Raw genomic sequence first — 26956 nt, forward strand, 5'->3', positions numbered from 1 at the left:
ATTTCCATTCATGATAAAGATGTTATTTTTTTCGTTGTAAAATAAAATATAATACATTCATAGAATATGTTGTATATTTCCCTGTCCTCTGATGATTTGATTATGTGATGATTATTCAGTAGCAGACTGATAAAAGGTCACACAATTATTTAATTTATCATTAGATTACTTGACATGAATAAAGAACATCAAAATGTGTACTAGCAGGACCAAGATAAACGCCTCCAAATAAAACCACCCACTCACAAACAAATAATACTTTTACATTATAGACTCAGACGGTACATACATAATTTTTTCATGTATTTCACAGGTAAGAAAAGCAAGCTTAATCTGAGTTCTCTTTAGAAATATCCCCGTTCAATAACTGGATTGGACATAGCAGTGTAATAATTCTACACATTTTACAAACGTCTTGAGATAAATGTTAATCGTCAGGAAAACGTCTACAAAATGTCTAGCCTATCTACAAACGTAGACAGGCTAAATAGTAGTGTGCGTTTAGATACAATGATGTAAAAATACAGAATCCTCAAATAATGCGCTTTTAAAATTCTGTAATACAGAAACGGTAGATAGGACATAAAATGTTTGACAATATAACTTTGGATCTCTAAGTGCTAAATGGTAAACATGGATAGCACGATGAACAATCCATGTTGTGCGTTGTGTCTCTTTCTTCAGCTGCAGTTATCTTCCTTGACACTCTACGGAGAAAGAAACAGATATCAGATCCAGCATCATGACTATTGTTTCAAAAGTGATTACTGTCAGGCCACATAAAGAATCACCAACAGCTTTTCTAATACTGGCATGGCATAGTATTTTTTTCGCTGACATTCCTACATTTCGCAGACATGCAGAAAATATAAGAACATTACACCATTCACTGAATCTGTAGAAGATTATTCACAAGGTGCAGGCATGCCCAAAATGTTGGCTACATTACCAGGACAGTCTGTTTGTCATGCCCTGGCCTTAGTATTCTTTGTTTTCTTTATTATTTTAGTTAGGTCAGGGTGTGACATGGGGAATGTTTGTGTTTTGTCTCGTTTTGGGTGGTTATATGGAAAAGGGGGTGTTGGGTTTAGTGTATGGGTTTGTGTTGAGTGAGTGTTTCTAGGTATGTCTATGGTTGAGTGAATGTTCTAGGTATGTCTATGGTTGCCTGAGTGGTTCTCAATTAGAGACAGATGTCTTTCATTTGTCTCTGATTGGGAGCCATATTTTAGGCGGCCATAGGCATCATGTTTTTATTGGGTCATTGTCTAGGTCTGTGTCTGTGTCTGTGTCTAGGTTGCATGTTTGCATTTTGTTTCGGTTATAGCTTCACGGTCGTCTATTTTGTTGTTTTGCTTTGTTCGTTCATCTCCTTAATAAAGAGAAGATGTATTTTTTGCACGCTGCGCCTTGTTCCTCTCTCTCTCCCATGGTCGATCGTGACACTGTTCTATTATTCAGTCTAACAGAACTAGGGAGTATATGATGGATGAAAGAAGGATGAAAACCAATAGTTGCCTCCAGTATAAGGATTAAAACCATTAGTTGGCTCCAGTATAAGGATTAAAACCAACTAGTTGCCTCCAGTATAAGGATTAAAACCATTTGTTGGCTCCAGTATAAGGATTAAAACCATTAGTTGCCACCAGTATAAGGATTAAAACCATTAGTTGGCTCCAGTATAAGGATTAAAACCATTAATTGGCTCCAATATAAGGATTAAAACCATTAGTTGCCTCCAGTATAAGGATTAAAACTATTAGTTGCCTCCAGTATAAGGATTAAAACCATTAATTGGCTCCAATATAAGGATTAAAACCATTAGTTGCCTTCAGTATAAGGATTAAAACCAACTAGTTGGCTCCAGTATAAGGATTAAAACCATTAATTGGCTCCAATATAAGGATTAAAACCATTAGTTGCCTTCAGTATAAGGATTAAAACCAACTAGTTGGCTCCAGTATAAGGATTAAAACCATTAGTTGCCTCCAATATAAGGATTAAAACCATTAGTTGGCTCCAGTATAAGGATTAAAACCATTAGTTGGCTCCAGTATAAGGATTAAAACCATTAGTTGCCTCCAATATAAGGATTAAAACCATTAGTTGCCTTCAGTATAAGGATTAAAACCAACTAGTTGGCTCCAGTATAAGGATTAAAACCATTAATTGGCTCCAATATAAGGATTAAAACCATTAGTTGCCTCCATTATAAGGATTAAAACCATTAGTTGCCTCCAGTATAAGGATTAAAACCATTAGTTGCCTCCAGTATAAGGATTAAAACCATTAATTGCCTTCAGTATAAGGATTAAAACCAATAGTTGGCTCCAGTATAAGGATTAAAAACAATAGTTGGCTCCAGTATAAGGATTAAAACCAATAGTTGGCTCCAATATAAGGATTAAAACCATTAGTTGCCTCCAGTATAAGGATTAAAACCAACTAGTTGGCTCCAATATAAGGATTAAAACCATTAGTTGGCTCCAATATAAGGATGAAAACCATTAGTTGGCTCCAGAATAAGGATTAAAACCAATAGTTGGCTCCAGTATAAGGATTAAAACCAATAGTTGGCTCCAGTATAAGGATTAAAACCAATAGTTGGCTCCAGTATAAGGATTAAAACCAATAGTTGGCTCCAGTATAAGGATTAAAACCATTAGTTGCCTCCAGTATAAGGATTAAAACCAACTAGTTGGCTCCAATATAAGGATTAAAACCATTAGTTGGCTCCAGTATAAGGATTAAAACCAATAGTTGGCTCCAGTATAAGGATTAAAACCAATAGTTGGCTCCAATATAAGGATTAAAACCAATAGTTGGCTCCAGTATAAGGATTAAAACCAATAGTTGGCTCCAATATAAGGATGAAAACCATTAGTTGGCTCCAGAATAAGGATTAAAACCAATAGTTGGCTCCAGTATAAGGATTAAAACCAATAGTTGGCTCCAATATAAGGATTAAAACAATTAGTTGCCTTCAGTATAAGGATTAAAACCATTAGTTGGCTCCAATATAAGGATTAAAACCATTAGTTGGCTCCAGAATAAGGATTAAAACCAATATTTGGCTCCAGTATAAGGATTAAAACCAATAGTTGCCTTCAGTATAAGGATTAAAACCATTAGTTGGCTCCAGTATAAGGATTAAAACCATTAGTTGGCTCCAGTATAAGGATTAAAACCAATAGTTGGCTCCAGTATAAGGATTAAAACCATTAGTTGGCTCCAATATAAGGATTAAAACCATTAGTTGGCTCCAGTATAAGGATTAAAACCAATAGTTGGCTCCAGTATAAGGATTAAAACCAATAGTTGGCTCCAGTATAAGGATCAAAACCAATAGTTGGCTCCAGTATAAGGATTAAAACCAATAGTTGGCTCCAATATAAGGATTAAAACCATTAGTTGGCTCCAATATAAGGATTAAAACCATTAGTTGGCTCCAATATAAGGATTAAAACCAATAGTTGGCTCCAATATAAGGATTAAAACCATTAATTGGCTCCAATATAAGGATTAAAACCATTAGTTGCCTCCAGTATAAGGATTAAAACCATTAGTTGCCTCCAGTATAAGGATTAAAACCCTTAGTTGCCACCAGTATAAGGATTAAAACCAACTAGTTGGCTCCAGTATTGAGAGGTCAAACCGCATGTATGAGGAAGAATAACGGACAACCACACCCCTAAGAGACACTGTAAAGGCCCACGAAAAGGCAAAACAGATGTTTCAGATATTTATTATATATGTGTACCCAAAGGATATCTCTATAGGGTTATGCTGCACCACTGTACAATATGACTTCTAATAAGAGTCTCTTTCTTTAACTTATGTAAGAAATGGACAGAACGTCAAGGGTTATTCAAAATCTAAAGGACTAACTGACATGCTACAGCAAACTGCACAGATGACAGTCAGAGGATTCAGATACATCCAATATCTTTTAGATACATAACAGAATGAGGTTATTCACAAATTGTCAGTATTACGCAATGAATGACATCTATACGATACAGACTAGTGATGCTGCCAAAACCAGAGGTGGTTGGGGAAACATCCAGCGAGACTTGGCTGTAATGCAGGTTTTGGCCTCAGAGTGGCAGCACTCAACACCTTGTCGTTTTCACATCAGTGGTTCATCTCTGAATCCCTGAAGCTCGGGCCACCAGCATAATGTCATGTTTACCATTTTTATCTGTGTTCACTGCAGGTGAGAGCTCTCCTAGTGCTTTGTGGGCCAACCGCAGGTTCTCCCTGAGATGTCCCAGGTCTCTCTCTGCCTTGGCCCTCATGATGCTTAGCTCTGTGTAGATGTCCTTGTACGTCTCTGTTGCATACCTCTTATCCTGGGGGAAACAGGGATTAGGCTATAAACAGGCACTATTACCAGGTTAAATAGAGTATGACCCATGCTAATAAATGTACAGTAAAACATGGTAATAGCAGGACAATAGTGTTGTGCATCTTATGTCTACTCGTCATACATTTATACAGACAAAGGCTATTGTTATTCTGCCAGTGTGTGCTGTGATCTCACCCTGTGGGCTGTCTGGAGTTCATCCTTGAGCGAGGTGATCTTTTGCTTGAGGCCCTGCACCTCTGACTCCTTCACACGCAGGGAGATCTAACAGTCAGACAGAATCACAGTTGATGCCTCAGACACAGGTACAACACCAGAGGACCAAGGTGCCATAGATCAGCACAGAATGTACAGCACATGAGTATGTCATATGTTTTAGAGGCTGTAAGTTGGTCATGTTGCTAAGGGTGATATCTAGTGGTGCTACCAGTCAAAGGCTGATACAGTTTACCTTTACATCAAACTTTACTTGACTGGACTAGATAAAGATTATATCCAACAAAATGTTGTTATACTTAAGCAACATAGCTATTGTGAATACTTACCTCCAGCTCATACACATCTCTCTCCTGACTAAGAGGGAAGGCGTCCTGCTTGGCCAGAGAGCAAAGTCTGGTGATCTCTGCAGCTAGATGGCCACTCAGCTCCTGGAAAGACAACCACAGTCATCATTACTAACACCGCTACTTTGTATTTGATGACAAAGAAAGAATTGGGAAATACTAAGGGAAATGTAAGGGACCCTCAAGGTTTTGTTGCAGTGTTGTAACAGTCTGATATGAAGTTTATAAAAGTATGCGTTATGCATTCTACTATGTGTGTTAAGATAGAGGACCCGGCAGCAGATTTAGTTGGCTTGGAGCAGAAACACTTGTGATGGTACATGGTCATAATGTGACTGACCTGGTTGCGAGTTCTGAGGTCCTGGTTCTCCTGCTGACACTGACACAGAGCCTGTCTCTCTGCCTCCAGGGCCTGGCCCAGGTGGGAGCTCTCCAGACACTTTAGAGAGTACTGCTGGGACAACACCTCCAGCTCCCTGTGACAGGAGGCCAGCCCCTCACTACACACACACACACACGTGTATGCATGCACACACACACACACACACACACACACACACACACACACACACACACACGCACACGCACACGCACACGCACACGCACAAAAAAAACACGATCCTGAGAGCTGAAAACCACGGCCAAGACTAGACACAAGGTGCACTGTGTGTTATACAGACAGACAGATACAGAGCCAAGGACAGGGAGTATGCAGATGTTTGTCAGCCAATCCAGTGTACTATCTGGCCATGTGCTTTCCTTGACGATTTACAACCACATAGATCAACAGGTAGTACATTTACCTGTGTTGCCTGCATATTTCTCCAAGATTCACGTCTCCTGCATTGTTGTTTTCATGGCATGCCCTCTGTATCTCTCTCTTGAGTTCGGCACGGTGAGCGTTCTTCATTGCTTCAATTGCTAATGCCACAATAAAAGGGGATATGTTCACTCAATTAGAGTGGCATGGGAATGTGAGCTTATCAATATTCTGAGAAACTCTGCCTTCACACATACTGTAAATATCCTAAAAACGTTTAACCTTTAAACATACACACACAACACACACACACACTGTCCCCCCTCACCTGTGATAGTAGCAGCCGTCTCCTCCTCCAGCAGTCTGTCTGTGTCTAACTGCAGGCGCTGCAGGTCCTGCTGGTGTCTGTGCTGCAGTTCCCCCACGATCCTCTGCTGGGACTCCTCCATGGTGACAAAGCCATGCTCATATGTGGCCTGCAGGGGCAAACACAGACGCAGTGGACTGTTAGGTGATTCATCCACAGATCCATTGTTATAATGGTCACTACTCCCTGGGGTTGGTTCATTACATCTTAATTCTAGTGAATTCAGGAACTACCAAAAATCCCATTGATGATTATCGACAATTGTTATTATGGGAGTTGTCCTACCTTTAGCTTTTCTATGTCCTCCTTATGTTTCAGCTGGAGAGATGCCATTCTCCCATCATGCTCTGCTTTCATGTTGGCCATGACAGACAGCTGCTCCTCCAAATCCTTCACACGACCTCTCAGTGATGATAACACAATCTCCAGCTCCTCCTCCCCCAGCGTGTTTGCTTCTTCATGGGGTTCAGTAGTGCTTTTCTCCTCTACATTCTTATCAGAATCAACTTCCTTGATTCCTTTCTCTACCTCATCTACCCTACCCTCTACCTTTATCATTGGACTATCAATGCTGTTGGTCAGGAAGTCACCCTCCACCACTTCTGCACACCTTCTAACCCAGCACACTTCCTCTACTGCAGTCACTCCCTGGGTTGGGCTTTCCACCTCCATTTTACCTGCAGCATTCATTGCAGGCGTCTCTGTCTTCTGATCACTTGCAGTGTCTAGTAGCTGTGTGGCTGTTTGCTGTGAGTCTATGTGTTCTCCCTGCCTCAGGGTGGTCAACCCTAATCCCACTGAGGAACTCCCCTGTCTCTCCAGGTCTGACCGTCTGGCCCTAAGCTGATGGTTTTCACTCAGCAGCCCAGCACATCTGCTGCACATCAAAGGAGAAGAAGCAATGAGCAGTTCCTGTTGAGTCTCTTGAAATTGGCTCTTGTGTAGAGTGTTAAGCCTACTGAGACGATAGGATGAGAAGGCTTCCATGGCGGTGCAGTGTATGGAAGCTAACCGGGGCTCATTTACATTGTGGAAATGACAAAGTCTTTGTGCCAGGGACTGGAGCTCGTCATTGGCCGAGGCTCTGACTGAGGAGGCGATTTGGTTGAGCAGGAAAATTCTCTCCTGTGTGATCTCTGTGAAATGTCGGCTTATGAAGTCATCGGTGTCATTATGCTGGTTGTACACATTCCATATCCTCTCATCATCATCTTCCTCTTTCATTTCTGAAACTGTTTCACCTGCTATGTTTCCAATGATGTCCAGGTCTCTCAAAGACCTGCACCCATTCATCCTGTCCAGGCCTCCAGTGTTTATGTTTAAATCTTTCTTATCATGAGAAAAAAGACTATGAGCTAGGAGGAGCGTTTGCTTTTCCACTACCATGTGTTCTAAAATCTGACTTAGAATCACATCTGTGAGTTTATCCTCATTGGACTGGGATGGGTTGACCTTCAAACTGTTCAACAGCCTTTCCCAAAACTCCTCCTCTAACTGAAGCTGCCTGACCACTGTCTTGTTCACCTCCACACACTTTCTATCTAATGGCATCTTTACCACATCCATATCTGACCTGTCAATCACCTGCACTACTCTCCCTAAGGTTCTGGACATCAACCTTATCCCTTCCACCACTTGCTGAACCCTTTCTTCACCCGAATCCAATATTACCTCCTCCTGCCATTTGCCTTCACTGCTACACCTTAATCCACTTTCTTTCTCCACCGTCCTTTCCTTCTCTACTTCCTCATTAAACCTTACGATGTCAGCCTCTGCCTCCATGGCTCTCTGGCTGTACAACCGCTCAGCCTCTCTGAGTTGTGTGTTGTGGGCCTGCAGCTCCCTGCAGGTCTGTTCTGTGTGCTGGAGCTGTCTCTCTAGATCTAATTGCTTGGCCTCCATGGCCTGCAGACACTGTTGAAGGTGTTCCCGCTCCTTCTCTCCAAGGTGGTGTGTGTTGACATTCTCTTCCCCAGCTTCCTCCTCTTCATCATCATCCTCTTCTGCTGGGAAGCCCATGTCTTTGAAAGTGTCCTCCCTGAGCTGCAGCTGTACCTCTGTCTCCGTTAGACGCTGGTCCATTGAGGCTAGTAGGGACTGAGCCTCCTGGAGCTGCTCATCTCTCCTGCGCAGCTCCTTCTCCAGGCCTTCCACTTTGGTCTGGCTGTGCTGCTCTGCCTCAGGGAGGAACTGAGGCCCACTGTACTGAGTGATAAGCTCTGCTTTCAGTCTCTCTATCTCTCTGTCTGCCTCTGTCAGCTGGTTGAGCATCTCCTGGTTGCGCTGGTTGAGGGCCTCGTTCTGGCTGCTGAGCAGCTCTACCTCCTGGGATAGTCTCCTCATCACGATGGCCTGGTCTGGGTCTACGTACTCCTCCTCCGTGGGCCTGGGTGTCTCACAACATAGTATGTTGTCTATTCTCACGCTGTTGGCTCTTTCCTGAGTTTCTCCCATGCTCAGTGAATCTGGGCTCCATGCACAACTTTTTGTGTGCGATTCTAGAATCGATGTCTGTTGATGGCTTCCATTTTCAAACTGTGTCTGAGAGCTAGTTTCACTGCCCAAGTTTGGCCCTCTGTTCTCACTTCCATTCTGAGGCACAGAGTAAGATGAGAGTTCTGTTTCTGAGGTTGGTGACATGACAGGTGTGTTTACTGATATAGGGCAGTCAGGGAACAGATCCTCCAGCTCCTGGAGTTTTCCCTCGGTGTCATGAAGCCAGATGCTGGGTGGTGGTGATGGGTGAGTTCCAGGGGAGCTGTGCTTCTCCAGAGGGGCCGATGACAGGGAAAGGCCAAGCTGCTCCTGGAGGTTTCCCTCGGTGTCATGCAGCCAGATGCTGGGTGGTGGTGATGGGTGAGTTCCAGGGGAGCTGTGTTTCTCCAGAGGGGCCGATGACAGGGACAGGCCAAGCTGCTCCTGGAGCTGCTCCTGTATGTTTTGTCTCTTCAGCTCCTGTTGCTGGAGGAGCTCTCTGGTCTCCCTGTACATGTCAGTCAGGCTTTTCAAAGAGGGAAGATCAGCTTCTGGACAGATTGGGGCCTCAAGCTTACAGGAGGAGGCAAGACAATTGTCTATAATTAGGTAGTTATCATTGTTGCAAAGTGGAAGTATTATAGATGGAAATACAGAGCTTATCCATACTATGTATAGGCCGATATTTATTTTGCCTTACCGGCAGGGAGGCATGATGCTGGCGTCCTAATGCAGTGCTCAACTGAGCCTCCAGCTCAAGCCTGCGATGGTCTGACTCTGCCAACTGGCCCTTCAACTCCTCTACCTTTAATCACAAGACACAGAGATAAAGTAAGTCCACCGGTAAGCCAACCAGCAGCAGAGAAAGCACCTCATAACGTTAACATTGTTCCTGTTAGGAATCATTTTGAGATACACAGACTCACCCTCCTGTGGTAGGTCTCCAGTAGAATCCCCATATCCTCTTTATCCTTGCCCTGGGACTCAGTGTACAATGGAACATTCTTCTCCTGTCTAAAGGCAGTCCTTTCCACCTGCTGCCAGCACTGTTCAATCTCCCTCTGCACCCTCTGGTGAGTCCTGGGTGACCTGGGACTGATACCTCCTCTGTCACAGTCCATCTCCCAGCCCACAAGGGAGCCTAGCATGCTGTCATACCTCCTCCTCCTCTCTTCTCGCCTCCTCTTCCTCTCCAGGTCCCCTACCTCCATCCGAAGAGGCTCCTTTGTCTCCTGTTGCACCTCCTGCTCAGAGGCTAGCAGGGCCATAGGGCTGAACTCAGCCCAGTCAAAGGTCTTGGAGCGCCCTTCGCGTCTCCTCTCACGGATGCGGCTCTGTTTGGGCCCCTGGACTCTCTCTGTAGGGACCTCAGAGAAGAGGGAGGAGTCCTGGGTCACATCTGGCTTAGGGAGGGGCAGTGACTCTGATGGGCTGCAAGGGATGCGATGGACTGGCAAGCTGCTTTACAATCACAACAGAATAACACAAATACTTACTGACGGGGGAAACGAGGCATTCTGCCTAAACAAAGGCAGAGACCTTCCCATCACTACTATAGAATGGTGGTAGTCTATTAATGTATTACTATGTAGTAGTGAGGCTGGTATTACAGACGCCATTTACCTGGCTACATCAGGAGCGTTAGATGGATGGACATTCTTCATGAGGGCCTGGATCCAGTTTCTCCGTATCCCTGCAGTCATGGCTGACAGAGTAAAGACACACTTCTGGGTCTGAGGGAAGACATTAGGAATATTACTTTGATTGAGTATAGGAGACTTACTGTATATATAAAATGGATCAACATTCATCTGTTGATTTACATTTTTGTAGGTATAGATTTAGTCTTACATGGATCTGAAAGCCGTAGTTCCTCTGGACCTGGTACTCTGAGACATTATGACACTTGGTCAAGTCAATCTCCCCCTCCAGATCTGAGTTCTAACAAGAGAAGATGACAAACATCAATTCAAGACTCGGGATGAAAAAATAAAACCATGTTTCCCTGTCCTCACAAAATCACATATCTGTGTGTACTTCATTCAGTAAAAATGAAAATGCACATAAACTTGCCTCCTCTGCGAAGGAATCCTTGTAGTACCTCAGACTGTCAGCTGATAGCACAAACCAGTATTTCCTCCACTAGAGGGGAGCAGACAGACATTATAAGGGATAGTAGATGCAGAAACCTACATAACACATTTGAACTGTCAGGCTTCACCTTCATATCAAGGACCCACAGCACCTTAAACATCACTAAATGTACACGCACACATTCAGGATCCATGTGCCTTTGGGGTAGAAATGTGGGAAGGTGTTCAGTGACGAAAGTAAAAGACATTCTTGATCTGTCCATTCCTATACCTGATCCTCCTTATCCAGTTTCATTATCCACCCTTTCTTGAAGTTCAGCAAATCAGGCTGTAAGGAAGATAAGACAGTAAGTTAGTCAGGAGTTCAAAGAGGCACGGTCATACAGTTGTTTTCAGACACTTCAACATAAAAGTAAACTGCCGTCAATCCACTTGGGGCTTTCATTTATACTTGTTTAAATTATGAGAGCATCCTTGTTTGAACTGTGACAGTTTTCTGACATGTTTTATTATAACTTTACCCCCTGCTTTCAGTGCACAGAAATTCCAAAAGTAATAAGCACTCACAGTCATGACCGACTCCGAGGTCCTGCGGTCCAGTGACTTAGCTCTTCTCTGAGGAGGAGGGACGGTGAGTTGACCTGGGCTTAGATCTCCACACGACTGCAGTTTCTGGGTGCAACAACAGGACACTATCAGTTACTGAAGTAATAATGTAGAAGGTGTAAGATGGATTAGCGAATGTGATCATGTCCTGTATTACTGTAAGCTTGTTGCAAATAAAAAACAAGATTATGTCGTTTCCCTTCACTCTATCATGACTGAGACAGCTTGGACGTGTGCATTGTATCAAGCAGAGAACCCACAAGTCATGGCAGGTCTCTGGCAGGCAGTGTCGTGAGATGTAAGGCTTATTGTGGGACACAGCAGGAGAGAGGAAGTGCTCTCTATACAGGGGCTATTAAACCTTACTCACATTAAGAATGAGTTCCACTCTGGTGGCTGGGCTTGGCTGGGGAGTGTATGAAAAGACTTTGGAGGCTGTATTATCCCTGATGGCCCCTGGCATCCAGTCTCACAAGCCCAGGGATGTTAAAAGTCCCAAATCTCTGTCTTGACAAGATTCCCACATCCCTGAGTGTTACCTACCAAAGCTACCTCATATTGGGTTTCATCCTGGCTAACCAAATAGCTCTAAAAAACACATCAGAGAGTCCCTTTAAATCTAGATTAGCCACCGCTAAATGAAACTAGAGACAGCGGCACCATATGAAACAAGATTATTTTCTCATTTACTTGAGCCTTCAAAAGCCTCATTCTTTTTACTCTTACGTAATAAAAAAAAGAAGGAAAAACAACCACTTCAGTAAATCCAGAACATTCTTCGTCTGTGCCCAGCTATTTGCATAGAAAACTATCCAAGGACACATAACAGTAACATGAGAGAACACTCTGCTCCCGCCAGCAGTGTGAACTAGCCTCCTGCCTTCTCCAACAACACTGACCATTCTGGACAGTTGCTGTCTTCCAATGAAGTCCCTTTTCCCTAGGATAGGATATCTGGGGAATCTGAGCCTGGGGGACAGAGTGAACTGTGAACAGGCATTTGACCTCTCACTCTAATACCCCCCCCCCCCCCCAAAAAAAAAAAAAAAACTGCTGGAACTGGAGGAACATAAATGATCACATGGGATAATATGTTCCGTCGGGCAGGAACTTAAGAGAAAAATCCTACAGAGGGATTTAATCAGAGATTAACGTTAAACCTTTGACCATCATACTGTGTATGATGTGTGTATGATGTGTCTAGCTAAATCATATTACTGGGTTCAACAGTTCATACAGTATCTCATAATATAAACAGAAAGATATACAGTACACCAGCCGTAGTCTGTGAAAAATCAACTACAAGCGGCCAGTTGCACCTTAATTGAGGAGGACAGGCTCATAGTAATGCCTGGAACGGAATCGGTGGAATGGTATCGAACACATCAAACACATGTTTCCATGTGTTCGATACCATTCCATTTACTCCATTCCAGACATTATTATGAGACATCCTCCCTCAGCAGCCTCCTGTGACATCAACAGTATGTTTTCTACATCTAGTACAATGTGCATACTGTGTACCAGTATGGACTGTACATGTGTTCTATACTGTAGTGTTAATCCTAAATGCTGGTCATGTATTTGTTGTTGTCAGGAGTAGACAGACTGATACTTATGCTTTAGTCACTACCTTAATCACAGGAGACAGTCTGAGAACATGGTGACTGTCATTTCACAAACAGATGTGCACTTGACTCAGGAGATACTATACAGTGATAGTGCCTCCCAGCCTCAAACACATGACCAACAGCAGCTCCCTACAGATACAACAGGTCCCTACAGATACAACAAGTCCCTACAGATACAACAGGTTCCTACAGATACAAGAGCTACTTACAGATACAACAGGTCCCTACAGATACAACAGCTACTTACAGATACAACAGGTCCCTACAGATACAAGAGCTACCTACAGATACAAGAGCTACCTACAGATACAACAGGTCCCTACAGATACAACAGGTCCCTACAGATACAACAGCTACTTACAGATACAACAGCTACTTACAGATACAACAGCTCCCTACAGATACAACAGCTTCCTACAGATACAACAGCTACTTACAGATACAACAGCTACTTACAGATACAACAGCTACTTACAGATACAACAGCTACATACAGATACAACAGCTACTTACAGATACAACAGCTACTTACAGATACAACAGCTCCCTACAGATACAACAGGTCCTTACAGATACAACAGCTCCCTACAGATACAACAGGTCCTTACAGATACAACAGCTCCCTACAGATACAACAGGTCCCTACAGATACAACAGCTCCTTACAGATACAACAGCTACTTACAGATACAACAGCTACTTACAGATACAACAGGTCCCTACAGATACAACAGGTCCCTACAGATACAACAGGTCCCTACAGATACAACAGGTCCCTACAGATACAACAGCTCCCTACAGATACAACAGCTCCCTACAGATACAACAGCTCCCTACAGATACAACAGGTCCCTACAGATACAACAGGTCCCTACAGATACAACAGCTACTTACAGATACAACAGCTACTTACAGATACAACAGCTACTTACAGATTCAACAGCTACTTACAGATACAACAGCTCCCTACAGATACAACAGCTACTTACAGATACAACAGCTACTTACAGATACAACAGCTACTTACAGATTCAACAGCTACTTACAGATACAACAGCTCCCTACAGATACAACAGCTACTTACAGATACAACAGCTACTTACAGATACAACAGCTACTTACAGATACAAGAGCTACTTACAGATACAACAGCTACTTACAGATACAACAGCTACTTACAGATACAACAGCTACTTTGTCACGCCCTGGCCTTAGTATTCTTTGTTTTTTTTATTATTTTAGTTAGGTCAGGGTGTGACATGGGTAATTTATGTGGGTTTTGTAGTGTCTAGGGTGGTTGTAAGGTTTAGGGGGTTTATTTAGAGTAGTTGGGTTTATGTTTAGTATAGTTGTCTAGCTGTGTCTATGTTGTGTGTAGTTGTCTAGGAAAGTCTATGGTTGCCTGAATGGGTTCCCAATTAGAGACAGCTGGTTTCTGTTGTCTCTGATTGGGAGCCATATTTAAGGTAGCCATAGGCTTTAGTTTGTTGTGGGTAATTGTCTATGGTGAACGTTTGTAGCCTGTGTGTGTGTGCACTCCGTTTATAGCTTCACGGTCGTTTATTGTTTTGTTATTCGTCATTTTTATGTGTAGGCTATTTTCCCTGTTCGTGCGTTCTTAGTGTTTATGTGAGTTCGTCGTCCAGATCTGTCTACACCGTTTGTTGTTTTGTTAATTTAGTCAAGTTCGTGTTTTCGTGTTTTTCTTGAATAAATTATGTCTTCAAACTCCGCTGCATTTTGGTTCAATCCCTGCTCCTCCTCTTCTGATGAAGAGGAGGAGGAAGACCGTGACAGAATTACCCACCAATGCAGGACCAAGCGGCATGTAAAGCGGCAACAGGACCCACCTACACAGGATTCATGGACATGGGAGGAGATACTGGATGGTAAGGGGCCTTGGGCACAACCGGGAGAATATCGCCTCCCTCGTGAAGAGCTGGAGGCAGCGAATGCCGAGAGGAGGCGATATGAGGAAGCAGCACGGAAGCAAGGCTGGAAACCTGTGAGTAATACCCAAAAATTTCTTGGAGGGGCTCATGGGGAGTGTGGCGAGTCCAGATGGGAGATCTGCGTCAACTTCCCGTGCTACCCGTGAGGACTCTAAGAGGGAACCTGAGCCAGTCGGGCTGATATTGGAGGTGAGCAATGGGGATGATACAGAGACTGTTAAGGATTTATTGGGGAGGTTGGAAGAGAGTGAAATGAGGGAGCTGCTGTGTTGGTGCGTGAGGCACAAGATCCACCCGACAGAGCGTGTGCGGGATGTGATGTTACCTGAGTCAGCTCTCCATGCTCGTCCTGATGTGCGTGCTAACCGTCTGGGAATGACAGTCCCACGAACCAGGCCTCCTCTACGCCTCCCTAGTCCTGCACCTCCTGTATTAGCCCCACGTACTAACTCTCCTGTGACAGTCCCCGGCCCAGTACCACCAGTGCCTCCTCCACGCACTAGCCCTATGGTGCGTGTCTCCAGCCCTTTACCACCAGTGCCTAAACCACGCACCAAGCCTCCTGTGTGTCCCCAGAGTCCTGTGCGTCCTGTTGCTGCTCCCCGCACTAGCCCTGAGATGCGTGTCCCCAGCCCGGTACCACCAGTTCCGGCACCACGCACTAGGCCTAATGTGCGTCCCCAGGGTCCAGTATGCCCTGTTGCTGCTCCCCGCACTAGCCCTGAGATGCGTGTCCCCAGCCCGGTACCACCAGTTCCGGCACCACCCACTAGGCCTAATGTGCGTCCCCAGGGTCCAGTATGCCCTGTTCCTTCTCCCGCACTAGCCCTGAGAAGCGTGTCCCCAGCCCGGTAACACCAGTTCCGGCACCACGCACCAGGCCTACAGTGCGCCTCAGCCGGCCAGAGTCTGCCGTCTGCACAGCGATGCCTGAACTGCCCGTCTGCCAAGCGCCATCTGAGCCATCCGTCTACCCAGCGCCATCTGAGCCATCCGTCTACCCAGCGCCATCTGAGCCATCCGTCTACCCAGCGCCATCTGAGCCATCCGTCTACCCAGCGCCATCTGAGCCATCCGTCTACCCAGCGCCATCTGAGCCATCCGTCTACCCAGCGCCATCTGAGCCATCCGTCTGCCCCGAGCCATTAGAGCCGCCCGTCTGTCCCGAGCCGTTCGTCAGTCAGGAGCCGCTAGAGCCATTCGTCAGACAGGATCTGCCAGAGCCGCCAACCAGACAGGATCTGCAAGAGCCGCCAACCAGACAGGATCTGCCAGAGCCGCCAACCAGACAGGATCTGCCAGAGCCGCCAACCAGACAGGATCTGCCAGAGCCGCCAACCAGACAGGATCTGCCAGAGCCGCCAGCCAGCCATGTGCAGCCAGAGCCGCCAGCCAGCCATGTGCAGCCAGAGCCGCCAGCCAGCCATGTGCAGCCAGATCCGTCAGCCAGCCATGCATGTGCAGCCAGATCCGTCAGCCAGCCATGCATGTGCAGCCAGATCCGTCAGCCAGCCATGCATGTGCAGCCAGATCCGTCAGCCAGCCATGCATGTGCAGCCAGATCCGTCAGCCAGCCATGCATGTGCAGCCAGATCCGTCAGCCAGCCATGCATGTGCAGCCAGATCCGTCAGCCAGCCATGCATGTGCAGCCAGATCCGTCAGCCAGCCATGCATGTGCAGCTAGATCCGTCAGCCAGCCATGCATGTGCAGCCAGATCCGTCAGCCAGCCATGCATGTGCAGCCAGATCCGTCAGCCAGCCATGCATGTGCAGCCAGATCCGTCAGCCAGCCATGCATGTGCAGCCAGATCCGTCAGCCAGCCATGCATGTGCAGCCAGATCCGTCAGCCAGCCATGCATGTGCAGCCAGATCCGTCAGCCATCCATGAGCAGCCAGATCCGTCAGCCAGCCATGAGCAGCCAGATCCGTCAGCCAGCCATGAGCAGCCAGATCCGTCAGCCAGCCATGAGCAGCCAGATCCGTCAGCCAGCCATGAGCAGCCAGATCCGTCAGCCAGCCATGAGCAGCCAGATCCGTCAGCCAGCCATGAGCAGCCAGATCCGTCAGCCAGCCATGAGCCGCCAGATCCGTCAGCCAGCCATGAGCCGCCAGATCCGTCAGCCAGCCATGAGCAGCCAGATCCGTCAGCCAGCCATGAGCAGCCAGATCCGTCAGCCAGCCATGAGCAGCCAGATCCGTCAGCCAGCCATGAGCAGCCAGATCCGTCATCCAGCCAGGATCCCCCAGAGCCGTCATCCAGCCAGGATCCCCCAGAGCCGTCATCCAGCCAGGATCCCCCAGAGCCGTCATCCAGCCAGGATCCCCCAGAGCCGTCATCCAGCCAGGATCCGCCAGAGCCGTCATCCAGCCAGGATCCGCCAGAGCCGTCATCCAGCCAGGATCCGCCAGAGCCAGCCAGCCAGGATCCGCCAGAGCCAGCCAGCCAGGATCCGCCAGAGCCAGCCAGCCAGGATCCGCCAGCCAGCCAGCCAGGATCCGCCATCCAGCCAGGATCCGTCCCTCAGTACGGAGCTGCCCCTTATCCTGGTGCTGCCCCTTATCCTGGTGCTGCCCCTTATCCTGGTGCTGCCCCTTATCCTGGTGCTGCCCCTTAGTCCGGTGCTGCCCCTTAGTCCGGTGCTGCCCCTTAGTCCAGTAGGGTTAATGTGGAGGGTGGCCATTTGGAGGAAGCTAAGGAGGCGGGTAGTGACTGTGGTAGGGTGGGGACCACGACCAGTGCCGGAGCCGCCACCGTGGAAGGAAGCCCACCCAGACCCTCCCCTAGACTGTGTGCTGGTGCGCCCGGAGTTCGCAACTTAAGGGGGGGTTATGTCACGCCCTGGCCTTAGTATTCTTTGTTTTTTTAATTATTTTAGTTAGGTCAGGGTGTGACATGGGTAATTTATGTGGGTTTTGTAGTGTCTAGGGTGGTTGTAAGGTTTAGGGGGTTTATTTAGAGTAGTTGGGTTTATGTTTAGTATAGTTGTCTAGCTGTGTCTATGTTGTGTGTAGTTGTCTAGGAAAGTCTATGGTTGCCTGAATGGGTTCCCAATTAGAGACAGCTGGTTTCTGTTGTCTCTGATTGGGAGCCATATTTAAGGTAGCCATAGGCTTTAGTTTGTTGTGGGTAATTGTCTATGGTGAACGTTTGTAGCCTGTGTGTGCACTACGTTTATAGCTTCACGGTCGTTTATTGTTTTGTTAGTTTGTAAGTGTTTTGTTTCGTTTTTCCTTCTTCACAATAAAAAGAAGATGGCTTATTTTCCACATGCTGCGTTTTGGTCCGTCTCTCCCCCACACGATCGTGACATACTTACAGATACAACAGCTACTTACAGATACAACAGCTCCCTACAGATACAACAGCTCCTTACAGATACAACAGCTCCTTACAGATACAACAGCTCCTTACAGATACAACAGCTCCTTACAGATACAACAGCTCCTTACAGATACAACAGCTCCTTACAGATACAACAGCTCCTTACAGATACAACAGCTCCTTACAGATACAACAGCTACTTACAGATACAACAGCTACTTACAGATACAACAGCTCCTTACAGATACAACAGCTCCTTACAGATACAACAGCTCCTTACAGATACAACAGCTCCGTACAGATACAACAGCTCCGTACAGATACAACAGCTCCGTACAGATACAACAGCTCCGTACAGATACAACAGCTCCGTACAGATACAACAGCTACTTACAGATACAACAGCTACTTACAGATACAACAGGTCCCTACAGATACAACAGGTCCCTACAGATACAACAGGTCCCTACAGATACAACAGGTCCCTACAGATACAACAGGTCCCTACAGATACAACAGGTCCCTACAGATACAACAGCTACGTACAGATACAACAGCTACTTACAGATACAACAGCTACTTACAGATACAACAGCTACAACAGGTCCCTACAGATACAACAGGTCCCTACAGATACAACAGGTCCCTACAGATACAACAGCTACTTACAGATACAACAGCTACTTACAGATACAACAGCTACTTACAGATACAACAGCTACTTACAGATACAACAGCTACTTAAAGATACAACAGCTACTTACAGATACAACAGCTACTTACAGATACAACAGCTCCCTACAGATACAACAGCTCCCTACAGATACAACAGCTCCCTACAGATACAACAGCTCCCTACAGATACAACAGCTCCCTACAGATACAACAGCTCCCTACAGATACAACAGCTCCCTACAGATACAACAGCTCCCTACAGATACAACAGCTCCCTACAGATACAACAGCTCCCTACAGATACAACAGCTCCTTACAGATACAACAGCTACTTACAGATACAACAGCTACTTACAGATACAACAGCTACTTACAGATACAACAGGTCCCTACAGATACTTACAGATACAACAGCTCCCTACAGATACAACAGCTCCCTACAGATACAACAGCTCCCTACAGATGCAACAGCTCCCTACAGATGCAACAGCTCCCTACTGATGCAACAGGTCCCTACATATGCAACAGGTCCCTACAGATGCAACAGGTCCCTACAGATGCAACAGGTCCCTACAGATGCAACAGCTACTTACAGATACTGTCAAGTTTTGGCCAGGACTGTTCAGGTTTTGGTCACTAGATGTCCCCATTGCACCTTTTTTGTACCTTTTGTTTTTCCTTGCTCTAATTATTGTTTGCACCTGTGTGTCGTTCCCTTGTTAGTATTTAAACCCTGTGTGTTCCTCAGTTCCTTGCTCAGTGTTTGTATGTTAGCACCCAGCCCCAGCCTTGTTCTGAACATATGATTCTCTTATTGGATTTTCCAGAGGTTCTCTGGTTTAGTTCTTGTGTATTTGAGTAGTCTTGAGGTTTGTTTTTCCCTGCTGTTTTTACCACTTGGTGGAGTTTCTTTGTATTTTGGAGGATATCCATTTTGTGCTTCTTGACTTTATGTTTGGACATTGTGGATTTAGATTCTTTGCCTGAAGATTTTGTTCTTTAATTAAACCACCATCTCTAGTACTGCTGTGTCTGCCTCATCTTCTGGGTTCTGACGATTATTAGTGACTGTTTCTCGCACCGGGTCCCGACAGATACAACAGCTCCCTACAGATACAACAGCTCCCTACAGATACAACAGCTGGGTCATTGTACTGTAAGATACCATCACTGTTATGAGTTAGCAGAGGTTTGTCTGGGTCTTACAGGCAGATCCCTAATTACATAGTATCCATGTTTGGGTAAATGGAAAATGTGTCTAAGAGGAATGCCATTCTGAGATTACAACACACAGCATGAAGTGCAGACGGAGCCCCGTCAGAGCATTAAAACCAGTTTAGTTAGAGAACACAACACAGTCCTGAATGATTCACCTTCTTCTCCCTGTCTTACACACACTAACACATGCCTCAACACGGCTGATGGGAGGATTGACTTAGCCATGCCAAACTCCTGCATTTCGTTATGGAACTAAACACACATATATTGACACACGTGGCACACACACACACCTGACAGTATGGACACACATGGCACACACACACACACCTGACAGTGTGGACACACGTGGCACACACACACACACCTGACAGTGTGGACACACGTGGCACACACACACACACACCTGACAGTGTGGACACATGTGGCACACACACACCTGACAGTGTGGACACACGTGGCACACACACACACACACCTGACAGTGGGGAATGTAAGAGTAGCGCTTCATCCTTGTCCATGAGCCTTACACACCATGCAATCAGGCCAGAGCCGAAACGTTTGAGGTGACGTCTTTGCCTCTCCAACACCTGGTTTTATGAGTCATGTCCAAACAAGTCCAATGGAGAACTAGCGGGAACAGCTGTGCGGTGTACACGTACGTGTACATTACCTTAACAATGACAGACTCCATCAATGGTGTGTAAAATACCAATCTATATGTGTAGATGTGGAAACACTATTTACTGGACACTGTCCTAAAGGGGTGCTTGTCTTGGGCCTTCCTGGTGGGTAAAAAGTGTTGCTATTCTTAAAAGCTATGGTTACTCTTTGGATTATGAGGTGTGGTTCAAGTGATGGTGTTATAGTGGAGGAATGTGACAAGCCTTACCGGGAGTGGGAGGACTGACTGCAATGTGAAAACACTGTGACGGTGTGACTGATACCTCTCTCTGGTTGCTGCGAGCTTCACTCCTCCCCTTCCTGGATCCAGCCTGACCCAGGTCCTCTCCCACAGCACTCCTCCCAGCCTTCCCTGGCTCATTGTAGCAGCTGAAAAGCAGGAAAATCAAGCCTGTCATTCAACAAACAGCCATGGTGTCCTCCATGGCCCCTCACAGGTGGGCTGTGACATCACTTCCTGCAGGAAGAACTTCAGGATGACAGCTGAATAATGTCACCACCACTTATTCTGTACCCCCAAGCTGGGCCTAGACTGAGGACACCCATGTCACCTACATCCATCTAGTGCTACTGTTGAATTTGAATTTCAAGTGACATCCTCACCTCCAGTGTCATGTTTTGTTTAGAAAGATAGCAGATATTACATAGATGGAATTCCCTAGAAGAATCAGATAGAGAGTTTGTATATACAGTATAACCACAAAAGCGAATACTATCTTTAATAAACTGTGGGTGTAGCATCTGTCCTGTTATAACAGGGATGGTAAATTCTTGTTGAGGCATGTATGTATCTGTATGAGTTGGCACAAACATAATACTGTGCCCTCAGTCAGTGTAATGTCCTGCCTTGACATTTCTCCTACTTTCTGATGACTGGCAGTTAGTGAGGAACTCAGAAGAATAATTCCTTCAAAATATCTAATTACACAATCCTTTAGGAATTTCGAGGCCTTATTCAGGGCAAGGATTCTGTCTGTCCTTAGAAGGCAATGAATGAAACACACAGACCAAGGAGGTATTCCCGTCACGTAGCCCAAAAACTGTATATGCTGTTAGTTAGGGAACAAACTGGGAGCGCTTCTAGAAGCTAAATTTAAAAAACGTTACCTCCCTAATGGAAGAATATGGATCTTTGATGTGCTGCTGGGCTGTGTGTAATGTGTGTACCATTTTATACAGAGAGAAACAGGAAGGCATCTGCTGTCCTTTAGTGCTAATTGCTAGCACATTTGGTCTTAGCTCATGCCAAACCCGTTTTATGCCTGTTAGCATTTTCATGACAACACACAACAAATACAAAACCAAGTAAATAGAATTTTAACTAATGTCCAAGAACATTGAGTTCATTATAGATCTCCCAATATCAGACACAACTGATAACATTTCTTCTCCATGATTCTCACCTTCTCTCTGCCCTGTTGTTCTTGTTGGCAGGTGGGTGGTCTCTGTATGGCGTAGACTCTGTGGGCTGGCTGTCGCTGCTGGTGTTAGTCCCCTCGCTAGCCACAGAGTCCAGGGAACTCACAGAGCTACTGATACAGGAGCCGTTGGAGAGCCGCAGACTACCGTCAAAGGTCAGGGGGTCACTGGAGGATGAAGGGAGGTAGTGGGGATCATGACCTGAGGAGAGTTATTCAATAAACAGGGTTGTTTTCAGACTGTGACTGCACAGGTTAGGTCTATGTTTTGCATGATACTTTAGGTCATTGCTTTTGGACCGAAACACAAATAGCAGGACAGTGGCAAGATTTTTATGAGAATCCTGTTCTGAAAAATCGAACTTCTAAGACTTGTTATATGAGGAATCTGGTCAGATAGTTACTATAATGTCTCCCATCTAAGGAAGTGTCACGTTTGACCATAGTAGACATTCGAGGGACACCCCTACATAGTGTCACTATAAAGTTGCACCTAACAGACCACAGCTCATTAAAGAGATGCCTCCAGTTTGTTTTCCTTTTCATCTGCTCCCAGGCCACGGAAAAGCAGCTGTAAAATCTGTAATCTACAACAGCCTAATGAAGTCCCCTACAGGCACAGTCTGCACTACAGGAGTTGATCCTGCTCTCTGTTATAACCTAGGCCCAGACACACCAATAAGTCTGCCTCCACATAGTTAGTGTGCACTTACCGTTCATCACATGACCGCTATGAAGAGAAATGTCTGCTCTGCTCGCATAATTAATCTTAGTTGTGTCTGTGAAATATATTAGAGATTATTGTTTAGCATGAGCCCTGCATCCTTTTCTACAGTTTTTCAATAACACTACTACACTGGTAATGAATCTGTCCACTAATAAAGGCCAACTTTCTCATCCTGTATGCATGACCACCTGCAGGAAGTTAGGACAGTGTTAGAGGGCAGGAAATGGCTGTGAATGTCTGACAGACTTGAAAGCCTGTCTGAGTGTGTGTGTAAATGTGTTGGCTGGTTTCTTTCCTCCACACCTGCAGGGGTCTCGTCCAGGCCCAGGGGATCAGAATCTGTCACAGTCCAGACAGGGGCCACATCCGGATCCCCACTGGGCTGCTCTCCCTGCCACGGGCTGGAGCGAGGGTCACCACTTGTCATGACTGAGAAACTGGGCTCAGTGGCAGCCATCTTTGCTGGGCTGGGCTCCTGATGAACACAATATGTTTTCATTATCATAATGTGTAAAGGCATAACACATCATTGACATATACAGTAGTTGACATATTTTTCTGCAATATTTTCAAACATGTATTTAGGCCACCGGTGACCAGGCATCTTGGTTACAATGTTATGAAAAGAAGAAGTTGTCACCTGGGAAGTAGTGGGTTCTACTTTACGTTTCTTCTTCTGATTCTGCTTATATGTCCGTGGGTAAACGACTAGTTGTTCACTCCAGCTGGTAAAAAGAAAACGACACGGACATGACAGGGATTCAAAATATTGTCCATCAAAGACAAGAATTTACAGAAAAGATAAATCAGGAGTGATATCATATCATACTGTAATATCAGAGAAGTTAAGTCAGGAGTGATATCATATCATACTGTAATATCAAAGAAGTTAAGTCAGGAGTGATATCATATCATACTGTAATATCAGAGAAGTTAAGTCAGGAGTGATATCATATCATACTGTAATATCAGAGAAGTTAAGTCTGGAGTGATATCATATCATACTGTAATATCAGAGAAGTTAAGTCTGGAGTGATATCATATCATACTGTAATATCAAAGAAGTTAAGTCAGGAGTGATATCATATCATACTGTAATATCAGAGAAGTTAAGTCAGGAGTGATATCATATCATACTGTAATATCAAAGAAGTTAAGTCAGGAGTGATATCATATCATACTGTAATATCAGAGAAGTTAAGTCAGGAGTGATATCATATCATACTGTAATATCAGAGAAGTTAAGTCTGGAGTGATATCATATCATACTGTAATATCAAAGAAGCATTACTGACCCATTGATGATCTCCTTGTTCTCCCCCCGGATAAAGAACTCCTGTTCAGGTGTGATGATGCACAAAGCGTTCCTCTGGCCTGTCTTAGGCTCTGCGTCAATCACCGCTGTACACAGATTCATGTTCACTGTTCCTTGTGGCAGAGTGCTTGTCTAAAGGAATGATACACAATGTCAATAATTTTGTCTGACTAGACATTCTGGCAGAGATTATGATGCTAACCATGGTATATTTTGCACACCATCTAGAAAAAATAAATATATAAAGATATTTTGGAGTGTTAAAGGCCATCACGAACAAGACATTACCCGTTACAACTCAGTTTTAATACAGGCTATATAGAGCGACATGAAAGAGGGTAGAGGAGGAGATTTCAGAAGGTCAGTGGGAGAGGGGGATGTGGCATTAGAGGACAGATTAATCCCAAATCATCTGCTCTGGTACTACACACGACATCTGGCTAAAAGATGCATAGTGAATCCTCTCATAAAACATTAAAACATACATCAGGACAATATACTGTAGTTAAACTCTAATAATATTGGATGATCTGGTTTGCTTAGCTTTTTGGTGTGTGTGTGTGTGTGTGTGTGTGTGTGTGTGTGTGTGTGTGTGTGTGTGTGTGTGTGTGTGTGTGTGTGTGTGTGTGTGTGTGTGTGCGTGTGTGTGCGTGCGTGTGTGTGTGTTCAAATACAGAATCTCTTACCAACTCGTCCAGTGCAAAGCTCATGCTGCCATGTTCATACAGGATGAAGAATCGTCGCTGCCATTTCTGCCATTTCGAGATAGAGTTGTTATGGATAATGTTGCAATAATGCCTCAAATATTGAGTAACTTGCAGGTCTATCAGAATATAAGCTAGTACTACTGATACATTTCTGTACAAGCATAGTCCAAGACTAGATAGTTATTTGTCATTCTCTTACCCTTGACCTCTGAATTGGATTGTCAAAGTCTGTCCCCTCAGCAGCCAAGCAGAGCCAGCCTCCATAGACGGGTTTGGCCTGTCAAGCATGGGAACACAAGGAGAAATGAGTTGGGTCTTGACCTGTGAAGGTTCTATCTAATGAAATCGTTTTTTCTATGCCATCCTATGGGTCTTGGCTTTTTCTGTCAGGGAGCATCAATACTCGTTGATTCATGTTTTGAATGTCAAAGGAATAACAATACTATCTTTTTTAGGGAATGTCCTTTGTAGGATTAGCCAATGACCGTTCGTGATTCAGTTTTCTTATAGTGATATGCTGCATTTACAAAATGTGTGAACAGATGAAGTGTGTCCGTGCAATAGGCCGTAAATAAGAGGCAGGGATAATCTTGTTGACATGGAAAAGAGAAGATAAACTGCTCTTTGTGCTCTTTTTGAGATGTCCCCAAAGACTGGAATGTTCTGACTCTCTGCCAGTTACTCAACTTGCTCAACTCTTTGTCAGAGAGTTTTGTTTCTTGTGTTATGAGTGCTTCTCAACATGAGATAATTCTTTCCTCAAAAATTCCAACAGACTTGGATATTTTATACTTAATAACCTTCACACCTGAGTCATATGCTTTAAAACAGGAGCTTACTTAGCTGAGGTTCATTGACCAATGGCTCTAAATTTACAAGGCACACAGAGACGAGCACAAAAGAATCAGATAGCAATGGTGTATATGTTTTCTAAAATATAATAACCTGTTGTGACCTATGGCATGCTGAGTGCTGACAGTTGGGCTGTCAACGGTCTCTTTACAACAGTGTGGGAAGTGTGTGGTGACAAATATTTGACTCGTGCATTGCGGCCATTCAGTCAAATTGCTTCATTTTCTACAACAGATAAGTTAGGCTATTGCGTTATGTTCATTCAATTTCACAAATGAACGTGATACCTGACACAATATGAAGGAATATCTCTGTCTGATACAACATTGAGTGCATGCCCATCTGTCATCGGTGTCATCTACATTCAGAAGAGTAATAGCCAAAGTATTAAAACTAATAAAACATAAATATGTTTGTTCACTTACCTGGTCCTTACCATGATCAGTTGGAAGATGCAGCTCCCGAGACTTGAAGCAGTTCTGACATTTACTTTTATAAAAAATGTTCGCTTGGAATTTATTACACGGATTCGCACTCTTTTGTCCTGACATTTTGTCGCATATAGGCTACCACTATGTAAATCTGAAATGCTCCCCAATTCTCTCTTTGCGGTGCAGTTTATCCGATTCGAACATCTGTCAAATCCTGTGCGCTCTGAGCTCTCCCCGACCGGTCTAAATCTGGGATGTCCTAGGCAGCTGAGGAGTTGGCTATATAAATCCAACCTGGACTCATGGGTTGACGTAATATACCAAAGGAAAATCCGTGATGCTAAAATCAGTATGATACGTTACATTTGGTATGTATTCATTTGTGGATGTCCATCATCCATTTCGTATTATATGTTATGAATTACAGTTCGTATGATCTGTTACAATTCGTATGTTATCTTACAAATTCTAATCCGTACTATACGTTACGAATTGTTGTGGCTAATGTTAGATAGGCTAGGTGTTAGGATTAGAGGTTAGAGATGGGAAGTAGCTATGTTACAAGTATTTGAAATATGTATTTGAATTACTTCTGAGTATTTTGTCATTTGTATTACACTGGGTTGAACTACACTCCAATGTATTTTGTAATAAGATACTTTTGAGAGCTGTAAATTGTATTTTCAAAATACAAAATACTTTTCTATTTAATGCTTTATAGTGGTTTACAATTTTGTTGCCCCCTTTCACCCTGCATTGGTATCGTAAGTATCATGGCACTATGGTGTGATAA

General features: G+C 44.7%; 1 protein-coding gene across 4 annotated transcripts; it reads right to left on the reverse strand.

Moving 5' to 3' along the window:
* Window positions 1-56: 56 nt before the first annotated feature.
* On the reverse strand, window positions 57-26426 carry LOC129825017 (uncharacterized). 4 transcript variants are annotated; one of them, XM_055884682.1, is made up of 23 exons: window positions 26158-26426; window positions 25080-25157; window positions 24860-24925; window positions 24154-24305; window positions 23499-23583; window positions 23162-23333; window positions 22117-22333; window positions 20977-21082; window positions 11192-11296; window positions 10896-10952; window positions 10605-10673; window positions 10383-10472; window positions 10155-10264; window positions 9458-9992; window positions 9232-9336; window positions 6342-9104; window positions 6018-6165; window positions 5733-5850; window positions 5270-5429; window positions 4912-5013; window positions 4544-4630; window positions 4193-4352; window positions 57-707 (listed from the first exon to the last, which is right to left on the reverse strand). In XM_055884682.1, exons 1-23 carry the CDS (start codon window positions 26281-26283, stop codon window positions 691-693), a joined length of 5628 nt encoding a protein of 1875 aa, XP_055740657.1. In that variant the 5' UTR covers window positions 26284-26426; the 3' UTR covers window positions 57-690. The 4 variants fall into 4 exon arrangements, with proteins under 4 accessions (XP_055740657.1, XP_055740648.1, XP_055740638.1 ...); XM_055884673.1 differs by lacking the exon at window positions 57-707 and having other exon boundaries at window positions 3730-4352; window positions 9458-9989; XM_055884663.1 differs by lacking the exon at window positions 57-707 and having other exon boundaries at window positions 3730-4352.
* Window positions 26427-26956: the final 530 nt, after the last annotated feature.

Source organism: Salvelinus fontinalis, chromosome 2 (assembly GCF_029448725.1).
Source record: "Salvelinus fontinalis isolate EN_2023a chromosome 2, ASM2944872v1, whole genome shotgun sequence".
In the NCBI taxonomy this organism is placed as follows: Eukaryota; Metazoa; Chordata; class Actinopteri; order Salmoniformes; family Salmonidae; genus Salvelinus; species Salvelinus fontinalis.

Excerpts from the sequence above, each read along its gene's own strand:
- LOC129825017 (XM_055884663.1), bottom strand. The coding sequence starts at position 26,283 with ATGTCAGGACAAAAGAGTGCGAATCCGTGTAATAAATTCCAAGCGAAC. Across the intron at positions 23,334-23,498 it reads TAGAACCCACTACTTCCCAG|GAGCCCAGCCCAGCAAAGAT; the intron begins GTGACAACTTCT and ends TGTGTTCATCAG. Across the intron at positions 21,083-22,116 it reads AACAACAGGGCAGAGAGAAG|CTGCTACAATGAGCCAGGGA; the intron begins GTGAGAATCATG and ends CCTGCTTTTCAG.